We start from the raw sequence: 17,549 nt of genomic DNA on the forward strand, positions 1-17,549 counted from the left end.
ACTCTCCACCCAGACAAAGGGTACCGCTTCCAATGGATGAGGTATTGTAACCGACCCCTGTGTAATTTAGAGTCTAATATTTTCTTTAATTCATAATGTGTTTCCCCTTATACTGTGATTGGCCTGGAGTGGGTTGATTTCTTGGTTTTATTTGTGAGCAAGCAGCCGGTTTCAATAAGCTACTATGAAAGACAGGGTGCACTTTCTCTAACAAGTGAGGGGGACTTAGTTGCACAGTTACCAGATTTATTACTTTCACTATGGGAAACGGTCCTAGGAATTTTGGTCCCAGCTTCTCTGAAGGCAACTTTAATCTAAGGTATTTAGTGGACAAGTAGACCCAATCTCCCACTTTAAAGGGGGCTTGGGGAGATCGGTGCTTGTCTGCCTGGCGTTTGTATTTCTCAGCGGCTTGGATGAGGGCACATTTGGTATTTTCCCATCCCTGTTTTAACTATTTTATTTATTTATTTTATTTATTTGATTTGTCAATTGTTTCCAAGATAATAAGTATAAGTGTATACATAGTTGTGAATACATGAAATGGGTACATATAAGAAAAATAAAAGAATAGAGAAACAATAGGACAGGGAGGGTAGGCACGTTGGTGCGCTTATGCACGCCCCCTACAGACCTCTTAGGAAAGGGGTGAGGTCAATGGTAGACAGTCTAAGGTTAAAGTTTTTGGGGTTTGGGGAAGAAACTACAGAGTCGGGTAGAGTATTCCAGACATTGACCACTCTATTGCTGAAGTCGTATTTCCTGCAATCAAGTTTGGTGCGGTTTACTTTGAGTTTGTATCTATTGTGTGCTCTTGTGTTGTTATGGTTGAAGCTGAAGTATTCATTGACAGGTAGGACATTGCAATGTATGATTTTATATACCATGCTTAAGTCAGACCGAAGACGGCGTAATTCAAGGTTTTCTAGTTCTAGAATTTCAAGTCTGGTGGCATAAGGTATTCTACAACGAGTAGAAGAGTGGAGAACTCTTCTTGTGAAATATTTCTGGACTTTCTCAATTGTGCTAATATCAGATACGTAATCAGATACGTAATAACTAGTCTATCCATTTGGTTAGGGACACTGAGGACGGAGGCACTCTAGCTAACTCAAGCATGGGCACAAAGTCCATCCCACGAGTCATTTGGAAAGGAGTTAGTCAAGTGCTGCTGTGGACTGCATTATTGTAGGCTACTTCCACAAAAGGTAGCAAATCAGCCCAATTGTCTTGGAGCTGGAGGCCCTATTGGATCAGGAAGGATGGGGCAAGGAGCCACCGGCCAATGACCGACTTGAGACGGTACATAAATTGCTTCATGAAGGAAGCCCTGGAGAACCTCGAGGTGAGGGATGCACCAGGACGCCAACACAGGAGAGCGAGGGAACCAGAAAATGAGAGAACCCAAGCCACCACCCTGGATTCAGCTGAGAATGATTGGGCAGCGGGACAAGCTGAAGAACCAGCAGCCATACTAGGTACTCGACCCCTAAATGCCCCAGAACAGGGGATTGACCTTGGCCAACCCAGAGACATACAACTGCAGAGGAAGGTCCCACCCCTGGGAGTAAAATTTGATGGGGACCCCCAGAAACTGGGATTTTTCCTGGCACAAGTCCTCACCTACATGCAAGAATATGGGCAGAATTTCCAAACCCAGGGGATGAGTGGAAGACAGCTTTTAACACACCATTGGGATGCTACCAATTTAAAGTGTTCCCCTTTGGACTGCAAGGAGAGCCTGCCGTGTTTATGCAATTGATCAATGAAACCCTTCATGAATTTTTATATAAAGGGGTTCTAGTGTATCTTGATGATATTTTAATCTACACGAAAACGATGGAAGAACACATCAAGCTACTCCGTGCAGTCCTCACAAAACTCTTAGACGCTAAACTATATGCAAAACTCTCTAAATGCAAATTCCACCAAGAAAAAATTGACTACTTGGGGTATAGAATATCCCATGAGGGAATAGAGATGGACCCACAGAAAGTAAAAGCTGTAATGGACTGGGACCCACTGCACACCCGCAAACAACTGCAAAGCTTCCTGGGGTTTGCGAACTTTTATCGCCAATTCATTCCAGTTTTTGCAACCATCACCCTCCCTATCACGAACTTGCTAAAAATGAAGGAGGGGGGAGAAACCCAAACCAAGGCAACCCCTTATCTGGACAATGGAATGCCAAGCAGCATTCGAGAAACTCAAATGTCTATTCTCAGCAGAACTGGTCCTTAAGCACCCAGATCCTGAACAACCTTTTGTCATCCAAGCAGACGCTAGTGATGTTGTAGTTGGAGCAGTCCTCCTCCAAATGAATGGAAATGGACAATTACAACCATGTAAATCCAAGAAACTGACGGAAACAGAGCAAAGATGGGCCATATGGGAGAAAGAGGCATATGCTGTGTGGTGGGCAATGCTCACATGGAGACATTTCCTGGAAGGAAACCAAATCCCCTTTGAAGTATGGACTGATCACAAAAATCTGGAAGCCCTAAGAAATCCATGGAAACTCTCCGAAAAACAAGCAAGGTGGGCTCAATACTTTAAATGATTTAATTTCACTCTCAAATATTTTCCTGGGAGAAAGAACTTCTTAGCAGATGCACTGTCCAGAAAACCCCAACACAACAGCAAAAAGATTGAGGTTATAAAACCGATGATCCAATCACCCGGGCACAAGAGAAAAAAAAAATCATCCCTGACTGAAGACACAAAGACGTCAATATTTAAGGAGGCACTACTTAAGGATGACTGGCTCCAGGCTAACAAAAACACTTGTTTATTCAAAGATGGACTGGCTTGGGTAGAAAACAAACTTTATGTCCCTGCAAGCCAGAGAATGGACCTCATGAAATGCTGCCACAACTCCAAAATAGCGGGACACTTTGGGTTTGTAAAAACCTTGTTCCTCATCAAAAGACAATTTTGGTGGCTGTCCCTTAAAAAGGACATTGAAAACTATGTTGCGAGCTGCCCCACCTGTGCTGCTGCAAAGAGAAGACAAGGAAAATATCCTGGACTTTTACAAACAGTAGCAGACCCTTCTACACCCTGGAAAGAGATCTCTATGGACTTTATAGTGGAGCTTCCCGAAAGTGCTGGGAATACTGTCATTTGGGTTGTAACTGATCTTTTTTCCAAACAGGTTCACTTTATTCCATGCCAAAAGATCCCAACTGCCAAGGAATTAGCAAAGATGTTCCTAATGCACATTTGTCACCTTCACGGAGCTCCCCAATGGTTTATCTCAGATAGGGTGTTCAGTTCATATTTTGGTGGGTGTTTTTAAACCTATTAGGCTCCACCCAGGGGTTGTCATCATCAAGTCACCCAGAAACGGATGGCTCGACAGAGAGAGTTAACAGCGTATTAGAACAATATTTAATATGCTTTATTAATTACCAACAGGACAATTAGACTGACCTTCTTCCTTTTGCAGAGGTAGCATACAATAACTCAGTCCATAGTAGCACGGGTTCACCCCATTCCAGGTAGCCACGGGCCAAGAATTCAACCCCATGCCGGAACTACCCACCAAAGATCCTGAAATCCCCTCCCTTAAGGAGTGGATGAATAACTTACAAGCCATGTGGCCAGTGGTAAGATTATCTTTACAGGAAGCTAGAGCAGTTTTCAAAACTCAAGCAGACAAAAAATGTTGCGAACCTAAACCTTTCAAGATTGGGGACCGTGTATATTTGTCCACAAAATTCTTAATATCATTACAACCCTCTAAGAAATTAGCACCAAAATTCATTGGCCATTCCCCATCTCCAGAAATATTAACCCCGTGACAGTAGAGCTTCAACTTCCAAAAACACTTAGGCAGATTCATCCAGTATTTCACTGTAGCTTGCTCAAACCAGAGATCACTTCAAACCTCAGAACCTGCCTTCCCCCATCATGGTACATGGGGAACAACATTTTGAAATTAAAGATATACTTGATTCACGCACTCACCATGGATCCACACAATATTTAGTAGCTTGGAAACATCTTCCTTCCTCAGAAAATGAGTGGGTAGCCAAACGACACGTAAAAGCACCCACATTACTATGAAAGTTCCACCTAAAATACCCTGATAAATCATCCTGAATTGCAAATGTAATGCATGATTTTTGTTTTTTCCAGGTAGACCTAACTGTTTTTTAAGGAGGGCAAGATGTCAGATCCATGTATTCAGTGGAAGAATTCAGATCCATGTATTCAGTGGAAGAAGAAAAGGGGGGAGACTGATAAAGAAATCCTTTCTTGATGTAACCTGAATATATTTAATCTTATATCGAATTTGTATAACCCACACATGATACAATGGAGGGAGAAAACCCAGATGGCCGGAACCTATCACCTCTGAGAGGCACAGCCAGGAGATGAGAAGATCATAAAAATTCCATAGTGAGATGTGTCCTGGGAATCTCTGGAAAAGTTCGTTCTAAAAGGGGTGTGGGGTGTGGAAATTAGGTATGCCCTGGGAAACTGTGAAAAAGATAGTTTCTACAGAAGGGGTGGGGGGAATTAACATACTAGCTTTTGTTTCACTAAATATACATCGAGATAAGGGGAGGGGTTCAATTGTCCAACAGTCTTTTATTCAAACTAGCATCGCTTTTCAAAATATAAATCCAACATCCAGCAAACTTTACATCCCACAGTTGATCAGTCTATCTTTGAATAATCCCAGGGTGATACCTTTATAGATTTCTCCACCAGTTAGGTTTTATATTATGACTTTCTGGGGTCCTTTAATAATACAATTCCTTTAATTCTTTCTTTCAATTCTTCTTAAATCAGGTCCTTTCAAAACTTTCGGGATCTACAGGTTTTTTTTTTGACAGCAGGTGGCACTCTTAAATCAGTTTCCACTTTCACCACCCCAATCTCTTTAGTCTTTTGTTATCAAATTTGTCATTTATATTCCTTTTTGCAAATCGATTGCAGCATTTTAAATAATGTCTATCCACAGCTAAATCCTGCCCAATCACAAAATCAAATTTTTGCTTTATTCTTCCTTCCTTTTACTTTCCTTCCGTCTTCCATTTTTAAGATTAATTTTTTTAGTATATTACACATTCTTCTCCTGTATTAAGTCACTGATAATCCAAAAATCCTTATGAGTTCTCTTTTCTGATTTCTTTATTGGGGTTAAGTAACAATTCAAAAGTATTCTCACCCAGATCGCACACCATTCACAGTCTCTCCACTCCTGCACAGTCTTAGGTATTCAGACTGTCTTTGTGGCAGCCATTTTGGTTACTGCCACAGCTCATCTTCAGATGAGGGGTTTTTCCATGTCAGTGTGATATGTTTGTAGAAATAAAAAAAATAAAAAATGTCTATCCCCTTATTTGACACTTGGTAGCCCAGGTAGTCTAAGGTCTTGTGGGATTCACACTTTGACAGCTTGGCATAAAGCTTAGCATCTAGGAGTTTTTTCAATACTTGTTGCACTAGTTTGATATGTTCCTCCATTGTCTTGTTGAAGATGAGAATATCACCCAAATAAACTAGAACTCCCTTATATAGGTGCTCATGCAGCACCTCATTAATGAGTTGCATAAACACTGCTGGGGCTCCCTGTAGCCCAAATGGCATAACCTTAAATTGGAAGCTGCTAACAGGCAATTGAAGGCGGTTTTCCATTCATCACCCTCTTTTATCCACACACAGTAGTAGACTTCTCAAAGGTCTAGCTTTGTAAACTCTTTTCTTCTTATCAGATGGTTGAGCATGTCCTTCATGAGGGGGAAGGGCTAGGTCAGGGGTCTGCAACATTAAACACTCAAAGAGATATTTGGACCAGTTTCCCACAGAAAATAAAACACAGGGAGCCACAAAACCTGGGTGGGTGTGGCCAACTTGATATCACTCCCACTCAGTCACGACACACACACACCCAGCCATGCCTACCCAGGTTTTGTGGCTCCAAGTTTTATTTTCCATGGGAAAAGGGTGTCTGTGTGTCTGTGTGTCTCCCTCTATCTTTCTCTCTGTCTCTGTCTCATCTATCTACAGTATCTATTCCTCCCTCCCTCCCTCCCTCCCTCTATCCATCCATCCATCCATCCATCCATCCCTGTCAGATCCATGTATCTGCCATTCTTCAATAGAAGAAGAAGGGGGCGGGAGTTGGTATAAGTAATCCTTTTTGATGTAACCTGAATATCTTAAACCTTATATTGAATCTGTATAACTTGTACATGATATACAACTGGAGGACTGGAGCCAGATGTCTAGAAACTTGTCACCTCGTTAGGAATGATAGTCACCTAACAGTTGGGTTGGAAATATATAAATCAAGATAGTTATTTAATACTGTTGTACCTTTTAAGAGAATGCTGTAATTGTGATTGGCTGAGGTTCCTCCAACGGCCAAAAGATGGAGCCAGAAACCTGGTCTCTCTCCTCTTGCATTTCCTGTTTTGCCATTTTGCCTGATCGTCGTTCTGCTTGGATTACTGTGAGTCTTGCAACTGTTAGCAAACTCCATTTACTGAACTTTGTTTATGATACTTGACTTCGTTTTTGGATTATCCCTGGACTGACTGGACTGTTACTAACTGCTTTAACTGTGTATGATTTGGACTGTTTGTTGAATTTTGTTTACCCATTTACTGGAAGTAAAACCTACATTTTACTATTCAGTGTACCTGTATGCTGGTTGTGTGTTATTCAACATCACTCTCACTACGTTTCCCTGAGTGCACTCATTCTCCTAACGGGGAATACTTCAGCGCCTCTTGGATAGCAAGAGGAGAAGGGGCCATAAAAATTACAGCTTTGGGACTTCCGGTTCAGGCTTCTTTGGCAACGGACTGAAATCGCAATTGTGCATGGTTTTGATCCGTGCTCGCCGCTGGAGTGCGCCTAGTCGCCCAGATTTGAAGCTGAAGCCACCCCGTAGAGGTGGTGAAGAAGGGGGAGCCATCAGCTGGGTTGAGGAGAGCTGCATCTCTCCTCCTCTGATGGCCATTACTCCCTTTCCCAAAGGTGGTTGCAGCAGTGGTCAGAAATGGCCACCTCAAAGAAGAACCTGACCGGACAAGATTGTGCAGGAGGAAGTTTAAAGGAGAAAACTTGACTGACCGGGTTGAGTGGAGAACATCTATTTAAGGTACCTGGAACCTGAACTTTAAAGACGAGTACTATTCCTGAAAAAAATCTTAAGCGGCGAAAAAGAAAGGGAAAGGAAATGGAATTGACTTTTCTTCCTCTCACATTGACAGTTTTAATTGACTTGGATTGTTAAGAAGAAGAGATTCGAATAAGAAATTGATACTAATCCACTAATCCATCTGTCCATCCATCCCTCCATCCCTCCCCCTCCATCCATCATCTATCTATCTATCTATCTATCTATCTATCTATCTACCTATCTATCTATCTATCTATCTAATCTGCAACTCTTACACTGCAAAAACATATGGACTACACAACTCGATCAGGAAAAAGCAATAGACGCAATCTACACAGGCTTCTGTAAAGCCTTTGATTCAGTGGTACACTACAAACTACTCCTAAAACTAAAATCTTACAGTATCTCTGGACACCTGCATAACTGAATAGAAGCATTCCTGTCAAACAACAACAAATAGTCAAAACTGGGAGCGTCCTATCAAATTCTGTACCTGTCAACAGTGGTGTCCCCCAAGGTAGTGTTCTAGGACCAACTCTCTTCATACTCTACATAAATGACCTCTGTGATCATATTAAGAGCAACTGCGTTCTCTTCACTGATTATGTAAAGCTATTCAACACCACAGACAATACTGCTACCCTTCAAAAAGACCTCGACTATGTATCAGAATGGTCAAACAAATGGCAACTTCAAATCTCAACAAATAAATGCTCTGTCTTACATATTGGCAAAAAAAATCAGAAAATAAAATACAAGCTGAATAGTCAAGACCTTGTTGATGATCCAAACTCTGTCAAGGATCTTGGAGTACTCATCTCTAATGATCTAAGTGCTAGAGCCCACTATAAATACATAGCCAAAAAGGCATTAAGAGTTGTTAACCTAATCTTACGTAGCTTTTTCTCTGGTAACATCACACTACTAACTAGAGCATACAAAACATTTGCTAGACCAATACTCGAATACAGCTCATCAGTCTGGAACCCGCATTACGTATCTGATATTAACACAGTTGAGAAAGTCCAGAAATATTTCACAAGAAGAGTTCTCCATTCCTCTCCTTGTTGCAGAATGCCTTATGCCACCAGACTTGAAATTCTAGACCTAGAAAACCTAGAACTATGTCGCCTTGGTCCAATCTAAGTATAGTATATAAAATTATATATTGCAATGCCCTACCTGTCAATGAATACTTCAGTTTCAACCATAACAATACAAGGGCACACAATAGATACAAACTCAAGGTAAACCGCACCAAACTTGATTGCAAGAAATACGACTTCAGCAACAGAGTGGTCAATGTCTGGAATACCCTCTGACTCTGTGGTTTCTTCCCCAAACCCCAAAAACTTTAACCTTAGACTGTCTACTATTGACCTCACCCCTTTCCTAAGAGGTCTGTAGGGGCATGCATAAGCACTCCAACGTGCCTACTGTCCCTGTCCTATTGTTTCTTTTTATTTTTCTTATATGTATCCATTTCATGTATTCATAACTATGTTTATACTTACACCTGTTATCTTATAATCGCTTGACAAGTAAATAAATAAATAATGTCTATCTATTCCTCTATCTATTCCTTCATCCCTGCATCCCTGCATCCATCTATCCATTTATCCCTCCATCCCTGCATCCTTCCCTGAATCCATCCCTCCATCTATCCACCCCCTTCTATCCATCCGTCCATCTATCCCTCTATCTATTTAGCCCACCATAGCAAACCTGTCTCCACGCTGTTATATTTCTATCCTAGAATCTTGTCATTTTTTTCTTTGAACTTTATTTTGATTTTAGTACCCAAAGGTACTAAATCTACAAATTATTCTGAAGACAAGACCAACCTCTTCCTGCTGCAGTGTCCTGATTGACCAGGGAGATGGGAAGGCAGCAGATCCATAACAGAAAGCCAGGTACCCTTCCCTGTAATGACTGGGACCCTTGAAATGTGGACAGCCCAGGCTAGGAAACATGCCATAAACACAGAATGGAACTGCTCAATAGCAAATCTTGTGGCAAAGTTGTTTGGTGCCTAAGCCAGGATGGGTGGGGAAACTCATTTTAGCTGTCTGCTAAAATAAAACAAGGTCATACACACACTTCAAAATAAACCAAGGAAGCCTGTAATTGTGGAGTGTATCTGGCAAGAACAAAGAATTCTTATCCACAGGAAATATGCATGTGAAAATCTTGTCACAATCCTGGCTAATTAGAAAGCTGATAAAAGTAACAAGAGTTAGGCAACTTGAAGACCTCAGCTAAAAAGTTAGGAATCAATCAAATGTGTATTAGATAACTCCTAGGGCAGTGATGGTGAACCTTGTCAGCACCGAGTGCCCAAAACAGAACCCACATGCATGCCCTTGCATGTGCGCGTGCTGGAGCGCCGGAAAAACCAAAGACTAGCTGGTCGGTGCACATGCCTGTTTGGGGGCCTGAAAAATGGTCTGAAAAATACCCGAAAACAGCCTGAAAAACAGCCTGTTTTTTGGCGAGTTTTCGGGGGTGCTTCAACACCCACGAAGACCATCTGGCGGCAGGAACCAGAAGAGCAGCTGGTGACAGGCGCATGCCATAGATTCGCCATGGTTCTGTGTGCCACCTCTGACACACGTGCCATAGATTCGCCATCGCGGTCCTAGGGCATTCATTAGCCAAGACTTGGGAATAGGGAAAGCTAGAGACCAATACAACAAATTTTAGAATTATTACTAAAATGTTTATTAGATGATATTTCTTATTATTTCGCTTTGTCCTACCTTCTCCTTTGGTGAAAATGTATAAAACTTGCTCAATCCTTTGTTCTTGGCATTTTGACCAGGAGCCCTTTTCCTTGGAGTACTCCAATAAAAGGCAATCAGAAAACCTGCACCTCATGTCTGGCGTGAATCATTTGGCTTTAGCACCAGGCTCAGACCCGAATTGGGGACAACAATCCTTTTTGGAGGAGAAAAGTCTACAATTCACAATCTCGCTTACTTAAGAAGTACCCAATGATATTGGCCCGGATATTACATTGTCTTACCTCCTGGGGCTCTCCTGTTATTGAAGGACGATTATTATTCCTTGCCTAAAATTCAATGTGGGAATGATGCGTGGGTTTCAAGGTCGGTAGGTGCAGAAAGATCAAAATAAACAATTCGGCTTGCAGGAGAAAAGCGATCTTGGAAAATCTGTAACTGTGTTTCCAAAAGATCAAAATAAACAATTCGACTTGCAGGAGAAAAGCGATCTTGGAAAATCTGTAACTGTGTTTCCACGCTTAGACCAGTTCTTTGACTATGGATCCGAGATCAGTGACTATATTTTTCTCCACCCTTGGACATCAACATCGTAGCTCCTTCCTCCTCCCCACAATTAGTTACTTGCATTAAGGCATTGAGGCCTGGAAGGGAAGAAAGCAGCAGCATTTGCCTTTGGGAGCTATTGGTGACAGCCGTAAATCGGCCTTAGCGCAGCTCCTTCTTGTCTTTCCCCTCGTCGAGGAAAAAGTGCGGCGGGACCCGGGAGATACAAGCAGGGGACAGCCGCTAAGGTCACTCACGCCACTCTGGGGCTTAGAAAAGAGCGTGGGCTACTCAGGGCTTAATGTTACATTCAGAAATGGTGAGAGCAGCTTTCTGTGTCGCGGTAAAGTCTTGACGAGTACAAACGGCAAGGAAGATCCGTTTCAGTCCGAAAACAAAACGCGTTTGGCGGCTCGGGAGGGGTGAGTAAAAAACGCCGCCCCCTCTGCTTCCGCTTCTAGCAGCAGCCCGTCAGGCATTTTTTGGCCTGTTTGGCCTTGATCGATTTCCCGCCGTGACTTAGCCTTTTTTTTTTTTAATTTAGCATTTAAAAGGCAGCGCTAATATCAGTTCAGAGTGCCGGGGAGTTGCTTCCTTTAAACCGGGTAAGAAATTTGGGGGACAAGCGTAAACAGTCGGTGCTGAGTGAAAGGTGCTCTGCACATGCTCGCGCCTGAATTGTAGGGTTCAAAGCTGCTGCCTAGTGGAATTAATTCCGGGAATATATAAGAGGGGAGTTAGTTGACGAGGTTTTATTTCCTTAGTTTCCGAAAAAAATGATCTCTAAGTGTGACTAGCCCGTGCGTGCCCCGGACACAGGAAAAATGCGGGGTGTGACACGTGTTCTAGCGAGGATAGGCAGACTCTTATTCTTCTTTGTATCGTTTTCGAAGGCACGTTGTTTTTGGCACGTTTTTATTACTAACCTACTTCGTTATATATGGAAATTGTGAATTCCTCGAGATGGAACTAGAAATAAATGCGTGGGAAAATATTTAATTTTTTCCTTTTGGATCCTATTTTTTAAAAAGCCATTCAAATTAAGAGCCTAAGATCGAAACCTTAAGGTCCATCTTCACCTTCCACTCCATTATCATCTCAGCTGTTTATGTGAAGGAATGGCACTTGTCACCTTTGTTTTTGGTGGCACCTTATTCTTAATGCTGCATTACCCAGAATTAACACTAGGCCACCAGACAAAGGTGTGGTAAATTCTTTTTACCTTATCTTTCACATTTAACCCCCCCTTTTTTGGGGGGGGGGGGGGTAATAGAAGGTTTGGATTTTCAGAGAACAATTTTTCTATTTTATTTTAAAATACTTTTGTAGAATTGTTTGCATGTGTATAATGACTTCCAACAGTTTTGTGTGGAGGTTCTGTATAGGATTAGAGTTGCAATATGAACCAAAGTTATATTTATAATGCTTAAGAAGCTGCCTTGGATATCTCTGTTTAAATTTGATATTAGAAGTTATGTTACTCATCTACAAAAGATATAATATTATTCTACTTTACATTTTTTAAAGTTCCACATAGTAAAGGGCATAAAGACATTATTTAAAAGTCCTATATTGTTCATATTCTGCCTCATTATATTGGGGCTTATCATTTTGAGGAATTACAGTACTTAATTGAGATAGGTGAAAAGATTCATGTTAGTAATAGGAGTAAAAGTGTCATAGTAGGGCTTTCCTGCCATTTAGTATTGATATTTGAAATTTTTTCCTCTTCTAATGTTTTAGCTCTTTCTAACATTAATAGAAACACTGTGTTCTGTTACACTAATATAAAAGTTATCCATAATAATTATAAAACTTTTTTGAATACAACCCTTCAGATGAGTTGTGGCTCTCAGGCCAGGCATACAAGGGGGTCTTGTGAAAATTCCCTTACTGATGCCCAAAACATTTTATTGTTCAAAACATTGAATCACTTTGTTTGGCAATCTTTTTTTGTATATGAAAGTGCTGTGTGGCTTTTGAATTTTTTAAATAAATTGCTTAATGTGCTCCACTTCTTGTGCAGTGTGTAATTTACACTAGGTTGTGTTCCCAGAATTCCTGTTTTCGCATAGTTTTTGAGAAACAGAACCAGCTTCTAGAAAGCTGTGGTGGATCTTTTTATGTGTGTGTATATGTGTGTGTGGGTGTGTGTGTATATAACAAGATTAAAAAACAACACATGCAAATATAAAGAAAAGAGATTAAAATGAAAGCAAAAGGTGCATGGAAAAAGAAATAGAAGAAAAATAGAAATGAAAGAGAAAAAAATATAAAAATGTTGCTTCCAATATTCTTCACTGCAGACATAGGTACAAATATATTTTAACCTCTCTAAAGTTATATTACTCTTCCTTCTGTAACATATTATATCTAGCAATCAAAAATATATAAATCACGAGTTCGTTGTTTTCATTTTTACACAAAAAGTCCATTAGACATTTCCAGTCACCAGTAAATGTAGAGATAATGTCTTTTCTCTAATCAAAGAAGTCAACTGATTGATTTCAAACAATTTGCCAACTTTACCCACCATTTCTCTATAGCGAAGTGGTGTCAAATCTTTCTATTTCTGTGGATATAATAATCTCATAATGTAACAGACTGCTGTAGATCTATTTTAGAAACCTTATGGTTCCATTTTAAAGTCATTTCTTCAAAGTGATAAATTGTCCATGAACTTGTCCATACTTTTCAAATATGTTCCCACAATGGCAAATTTTGGCTGCAAAGATTTATAAAGAGCTATATTTCCAAGTGGCACTTATCACTAAATAAATATTTGCCAAAAATATTCAGACATTTAAATCTTATCCTTACAGATACTGCTACTCTGACATAATTAGCTGTTTGAATTGTCAGAAAAAAATGGTATTTTCCTTAAAAGAAGGATTGGTACATTTATTGATACTTTTTCTGGAAAAGGCACTGAGAATCATCATTTTATTATTTTTATAAATACAAAATGATAGTACATTATGGAGTACATGCTTTAGACAGAAAAACAATTTGCTTTTTTCTAAATCTCAGGATACTCAGGATTGAAATGTGCCCTGTGCTGTACATCTAAGTTAAAGTAGACTTAAGGTATCAGCAAACGTTTATAGTTGAAAACTTTCATATTACTCTTCCATCTCATTTTTATGTAATTATTATTGTTGTGCAAAATTGAAAAGAAACACTAAGGAAAAATAGTTACAAATAAAACTAATCCAAAAGTAAAAAGTAGACTGCATAATGATGTCTGATTAATAAATAGAATTCTTAGAATGTTACAATAAGTACAGATAGAGATAAGTATGATAAACATTTTAAGCATCTATATTCAATATATTTCTATCCTAAATGATAATTGTACAAATAAGAATATCTATTAACTGACCATTAACATAATTAATAGCAATCAAATTTGATGGAACTTGTCTTTCATTATAGAGCAGGGGTGTCAAACTGAAGGCTCGTGGGCCAGATCCGACCCACAGGGTACTTAGATCTGGCCTGCAGGCCCACCATGGAAACAGCAAAGAACTGGCCTGCGTGTTCTGACCCAAGCCTCACTCAAAGCAAACAAACACCAAACAGAGATAAAAGCAAAACCTTTTTAATGCTTCTCTGTGGATTCCGTTCATTCACAGTAAAACGCTATTAAAAACTAATTGTCCCAGATAAGAACAAGCCTTGCCAAGGTTGTGCAAGGCTGCCAAGAACACTAGATTAAATTGCAAGGAAATAATCAAAACCAAAAGTCTCCAAACACAAACCAGCATAGTCTGAACTTCCACAAGATTTGAAGTGCAAGAATTTCTTTGCTTCCTGCAAAGAATCCCACCTCTGAGGGCTGGCTTTTATCCCCTAAGGGAGGGGCCATCACCTTGCAGCCTTACTCTGGGGTCGCTCATGCTGCTGCAGCTGCTCTTTTCTTCGAGCAGCCCTGCACTGGGCACAGCTCCTTGGGGTCCACTGCATCACTGCTGCCAGCCTTCACAGTTGGTGTGATGAGCTGGACAAGGACCCGCCCATGGACATGCAAGCTTTGGTATATCCCATCCTGGGCTCTCGATGCAGCATGGAGGAGAATGGGTGTTGGTAGAAGTTACCGTGAATGCCCTTTCTATCTATGCTGCGAGAGAGCCCAGCCCCTCCCTTGATTCGTCCAGAGAGGATAAGACATATTTCTGTATTCATTTTGTGCTTTCAGAGACACCTTTCAGTCTGTCAAGTATCTTCGCCAAAGCTGGGGTCTCTCCCGGGGGCTGGCTTTTATATCTTAGTACAGACTCAGCTAAATGATGTCATAGGAAGGAGTCAACCCATCCAGCATAGATAGAAAGGGCGTTCACGGTAACTTCTACCAATGCCCATTCTTGTTTCATAGTAAGGATTTTTGGCTTTTAGGCAAGATTGCAAGAATGAATGGAAATCACTTTTAGTGCAGTATATACAAATAAAAATGCATGCCAGCTTAGTGTAGTATAGTGGTTGCCAGGACTCAACACTGTTTTGAAGCCATCCATATACACGATTGTAGGCAATTAACCAGGGCAATTAAGTGTTCTGAAATATTAATTGGTGTTTGATAGTAAATGGCAACAACAATCTTCCATTCCACTATTATACTAATACTATTATACTAACACTATTATACTAACACTATTATACTATACTATTATACTATTATACTAATGTATAATTTTAAAGAGGAATACCTTTTAACTGTCAGATGGCAAACATTGTTTTAAGAAGCATTTGTTTTCTTTTTTCCTTTCAAACCAGAAAACATACAAAAATATATGCACAATTTAAAAGTGAAAAAAAAAATCTTGCTTCAAGATTCCAACTTGTATCCGACATATAAGCCAGTTCAGTTTTATGCAACAAATAAACTCAGTGTGTATCAATGATACTTCCAACAAAAAGTACAAGTCACTTGCATTTTTATACAGCAGAAGTTCCACAAAACCACTAACAATTGTACTCAATTTTATTATATTATTACATTTACCTGAACGTTAGCTCAAATGTAACAGAAACACTTTTTATTCAATTGAACAAACTAATTACAATATTTTACAGGCCACTAATTCCAATGGGGTTTTATCCATATCTATTATTTGGACACAGTTAATACAGAAGACAAATAAAAACGATACAATGGTATTATGAATGAATACTGCCTACATGTATTTCTTTTATATTGTATTTTTATGGGCTTATATTCTATTAATTCAGAAACTGGCAGGTTTTTTTGATAGGCAAGTATATAGATTAGGTATGTCTTTGTGAAATATTTTTTTCTTCAGAGTTTCCAATTTTTGTTGCCTAATACATAAAAAGGTACATTTGTAAAGTGGTTTCATTCAATCCTACTTTCTTTGATTTGTCAACAATGTATTTAATAAATCACCTTTTGGGGAGAAATCTGGTTGAAACAAATAGTTGCTCCTGGGAGGCTTGCTAAAGGAAAAAGGTTTGGAGGAAAGAGAAGGAAAATGTAGCTTCCTAAGTTTTAAGAATATAATAGAATATTCCCAACTTTGTTTTTGTGTGCAGGGATTGAAGCATTTAAGAATGGAAAAAGACTTCCGCTACTACTTCCAGCATCCATGGTCTCGCTTAATTGTGGCCTACCTAGTGATCTTCTTTAATTTTTTAATATTTGCTGAGGATCCAGTATCTCACAGCCAAACAGAAGCAAATGTCATTGTTGTTGGAAACTGCTTTTCCTTCATTGCAAATAAACATCCTGATGGAGATGGTTGGAACTTTTTAAAAGTGACTTTGTGGCTACTTGCCATTCTCACAGGACTCATAGCTGGCAAGTTTGTCTTCCACCAGCGTCTATTTGGTAAGTCCCAAATTGTGTTAAAAGCATTTTGGTGATGATGTTGTTTAACACCCTTATATTTAAATAAAAATGCAGCAGAGGCCTTGCCAAGTCTCAGTGTAATGTACAGTATTTATCTGCTTTGATTATGTAAATAATATCTAATTATTAATATCCAGTTTTTTAATCTACATTCACAGTGTACTAAAGAATTTTTTTTGTCTTGTTATCTACCATCTAAAATTTCTATCTTGTGATTGGGGATCATCTGATTCCCAAATGTATAGCTTATTCCCTCAGAATGGGAAAACTTACCACGGCCAACTTTCTGCAGCCATCTTGCCATGACCAATCCACCCTGGTCATCTTATCATGGCCAACCTGATGCAGTCATCTCACTGCTGCCATGCCGCCTCAGCCAACTTGCCATGGTTCAATACGCTGTGGCTAGCTCACCATGAGACAACTCGCTGTGGGACAGTTCCATGCAGTATAACTCAGTGCAATAAATATTACCCATCTCTGTTTCTTCAACATTATTTCCATTGACAAAAATGGAAGTAGTGTAGAAGAAACAATGGCGGATAACAGTTATTTTTTTGAATTATCCCACATAGATTGTTCCGCTGAGAGTTGGCCATGGTGAGTTGTCCTATGGTGAGTTGTTTCGCAGTGAGTTGGCCTCAGCAACATGGCCATATTGAGATGATGTGCTATCCCATTCACTCACACACACACACACATAACTGTGGTTTACTGAGTTTAGTAATATTCCCCAGAAATTCCCTTCACCAAAACGCAGACCTGTCCCAATTAAGTCCAACCATGAGCAGCCAAAATTAGTCCACAGAGCAATGGGCCAATGAAAGTTGCTGAAACAAAGTAACTTCACCAAACAAATGTAAATTCGCACACAAGAGAGCTCATGACGCAGAAAAAGTCCAGGCTCCAAGGCACAAATCAATTCCAATCATGGTGTCAATCCAGAAACAAGCAGGAAATATGATGACAAAAGACACACATCTAGAAAACACACACTTTGTTCCCAGCAATGCCTCCATCTGTCTGCTATGATAAATAGTCAGCTTTCCAGTGCAGCCATCAACACAGGCAGGGCTTTCTCTTCTCGAGTAGTCTGGCTGACCTCTGCTGCTCCTGCCTTTTCTCTGCTGTATGTGTTTTCAGATCAGGTGCAGAAGGCAGGTCTTCCACCTCTTCGCTGGCCATCTGCCACTGCAAGCTTTTCCAGCTGAAGCCTTCTCCAAATCTTTTCCAGACAGCTGTTCCAAGCCATCAA

At 40.0% G+C, this 17,549-nt stretch overlaps 2 protein-coding genes across 7 annotated transcripts in view; one reads left to right on the forward strand and one right to left on the reverse strand.

Moving 5' to 3' along the window:
* Positions 1–11,624, reverse strand: part of TWF1 (twinfilin actin binding protein 1) — a 39,847-nt gene extending 28,223 nt beyond the window's left edge. For 2 of the 4 annotated variants that reach the window (XM_087967904.1, XM_087967908.1), the window contains exons 1-2: positions 10,167–10,331; positions 9,901–10,078 (exon numbers count right to left, since the gene is read on the reverse strand). In XM_087967904.1, coding sequence (XP_087824030.1) covers positions 9,901–10,018 — 118 coding nt within the window. In that variant the 5' untranslated portion in view covers positions 10,019–10,078; positions 10,167–10,331. Of the gene's footprint in view, positions 1–9,900; positions 10,079–10,166; positions 10,332–11,507 lie in introns of those variants that run through there. The other 2 variants (XM_087967909.1, XM_087967907.1) reach the window with 2 other exon arrangements.
* TMEM117 (transmembrane protein 117) overlaps positions 10,515–17,549 on the forward strand; it is a 71,771-nt gene continuing 64,736 nt past the window's right edge. Inside the window, exons 1-2 of one of the 3 annotated variants that reach the window (XM_026667839.2) lie at positions 10,515–10,850; positions 15,979–16,273. In XM_026667839.2, the coding sequence (XP_026523624.2) occupies positions 15,997–16,273 (277 nt within the window). In that variant the 5' untranslated portion in view covers positions 10,515–10,850; positions 15,979–15,996. The other 2 variants (XM_087967894.1, XM_026667840.2) reach the window with 2 other exon arrangements.

Source organism: Notechis scutatus, chromosome 6 (assembly GCF_049901735.1).
Source record: "Notechis scutatus isolate UNSWTSFEM ecotype Mainland chromosome 6, rNotScu1.2, whole genome shotgun sequence".
Classification (NCBI taxonomy): Eukaryota; Metazoa; Chordata; class Lepidosauria; order Squamata; family Elapidae; genus Notechis; species Notechis scutatus.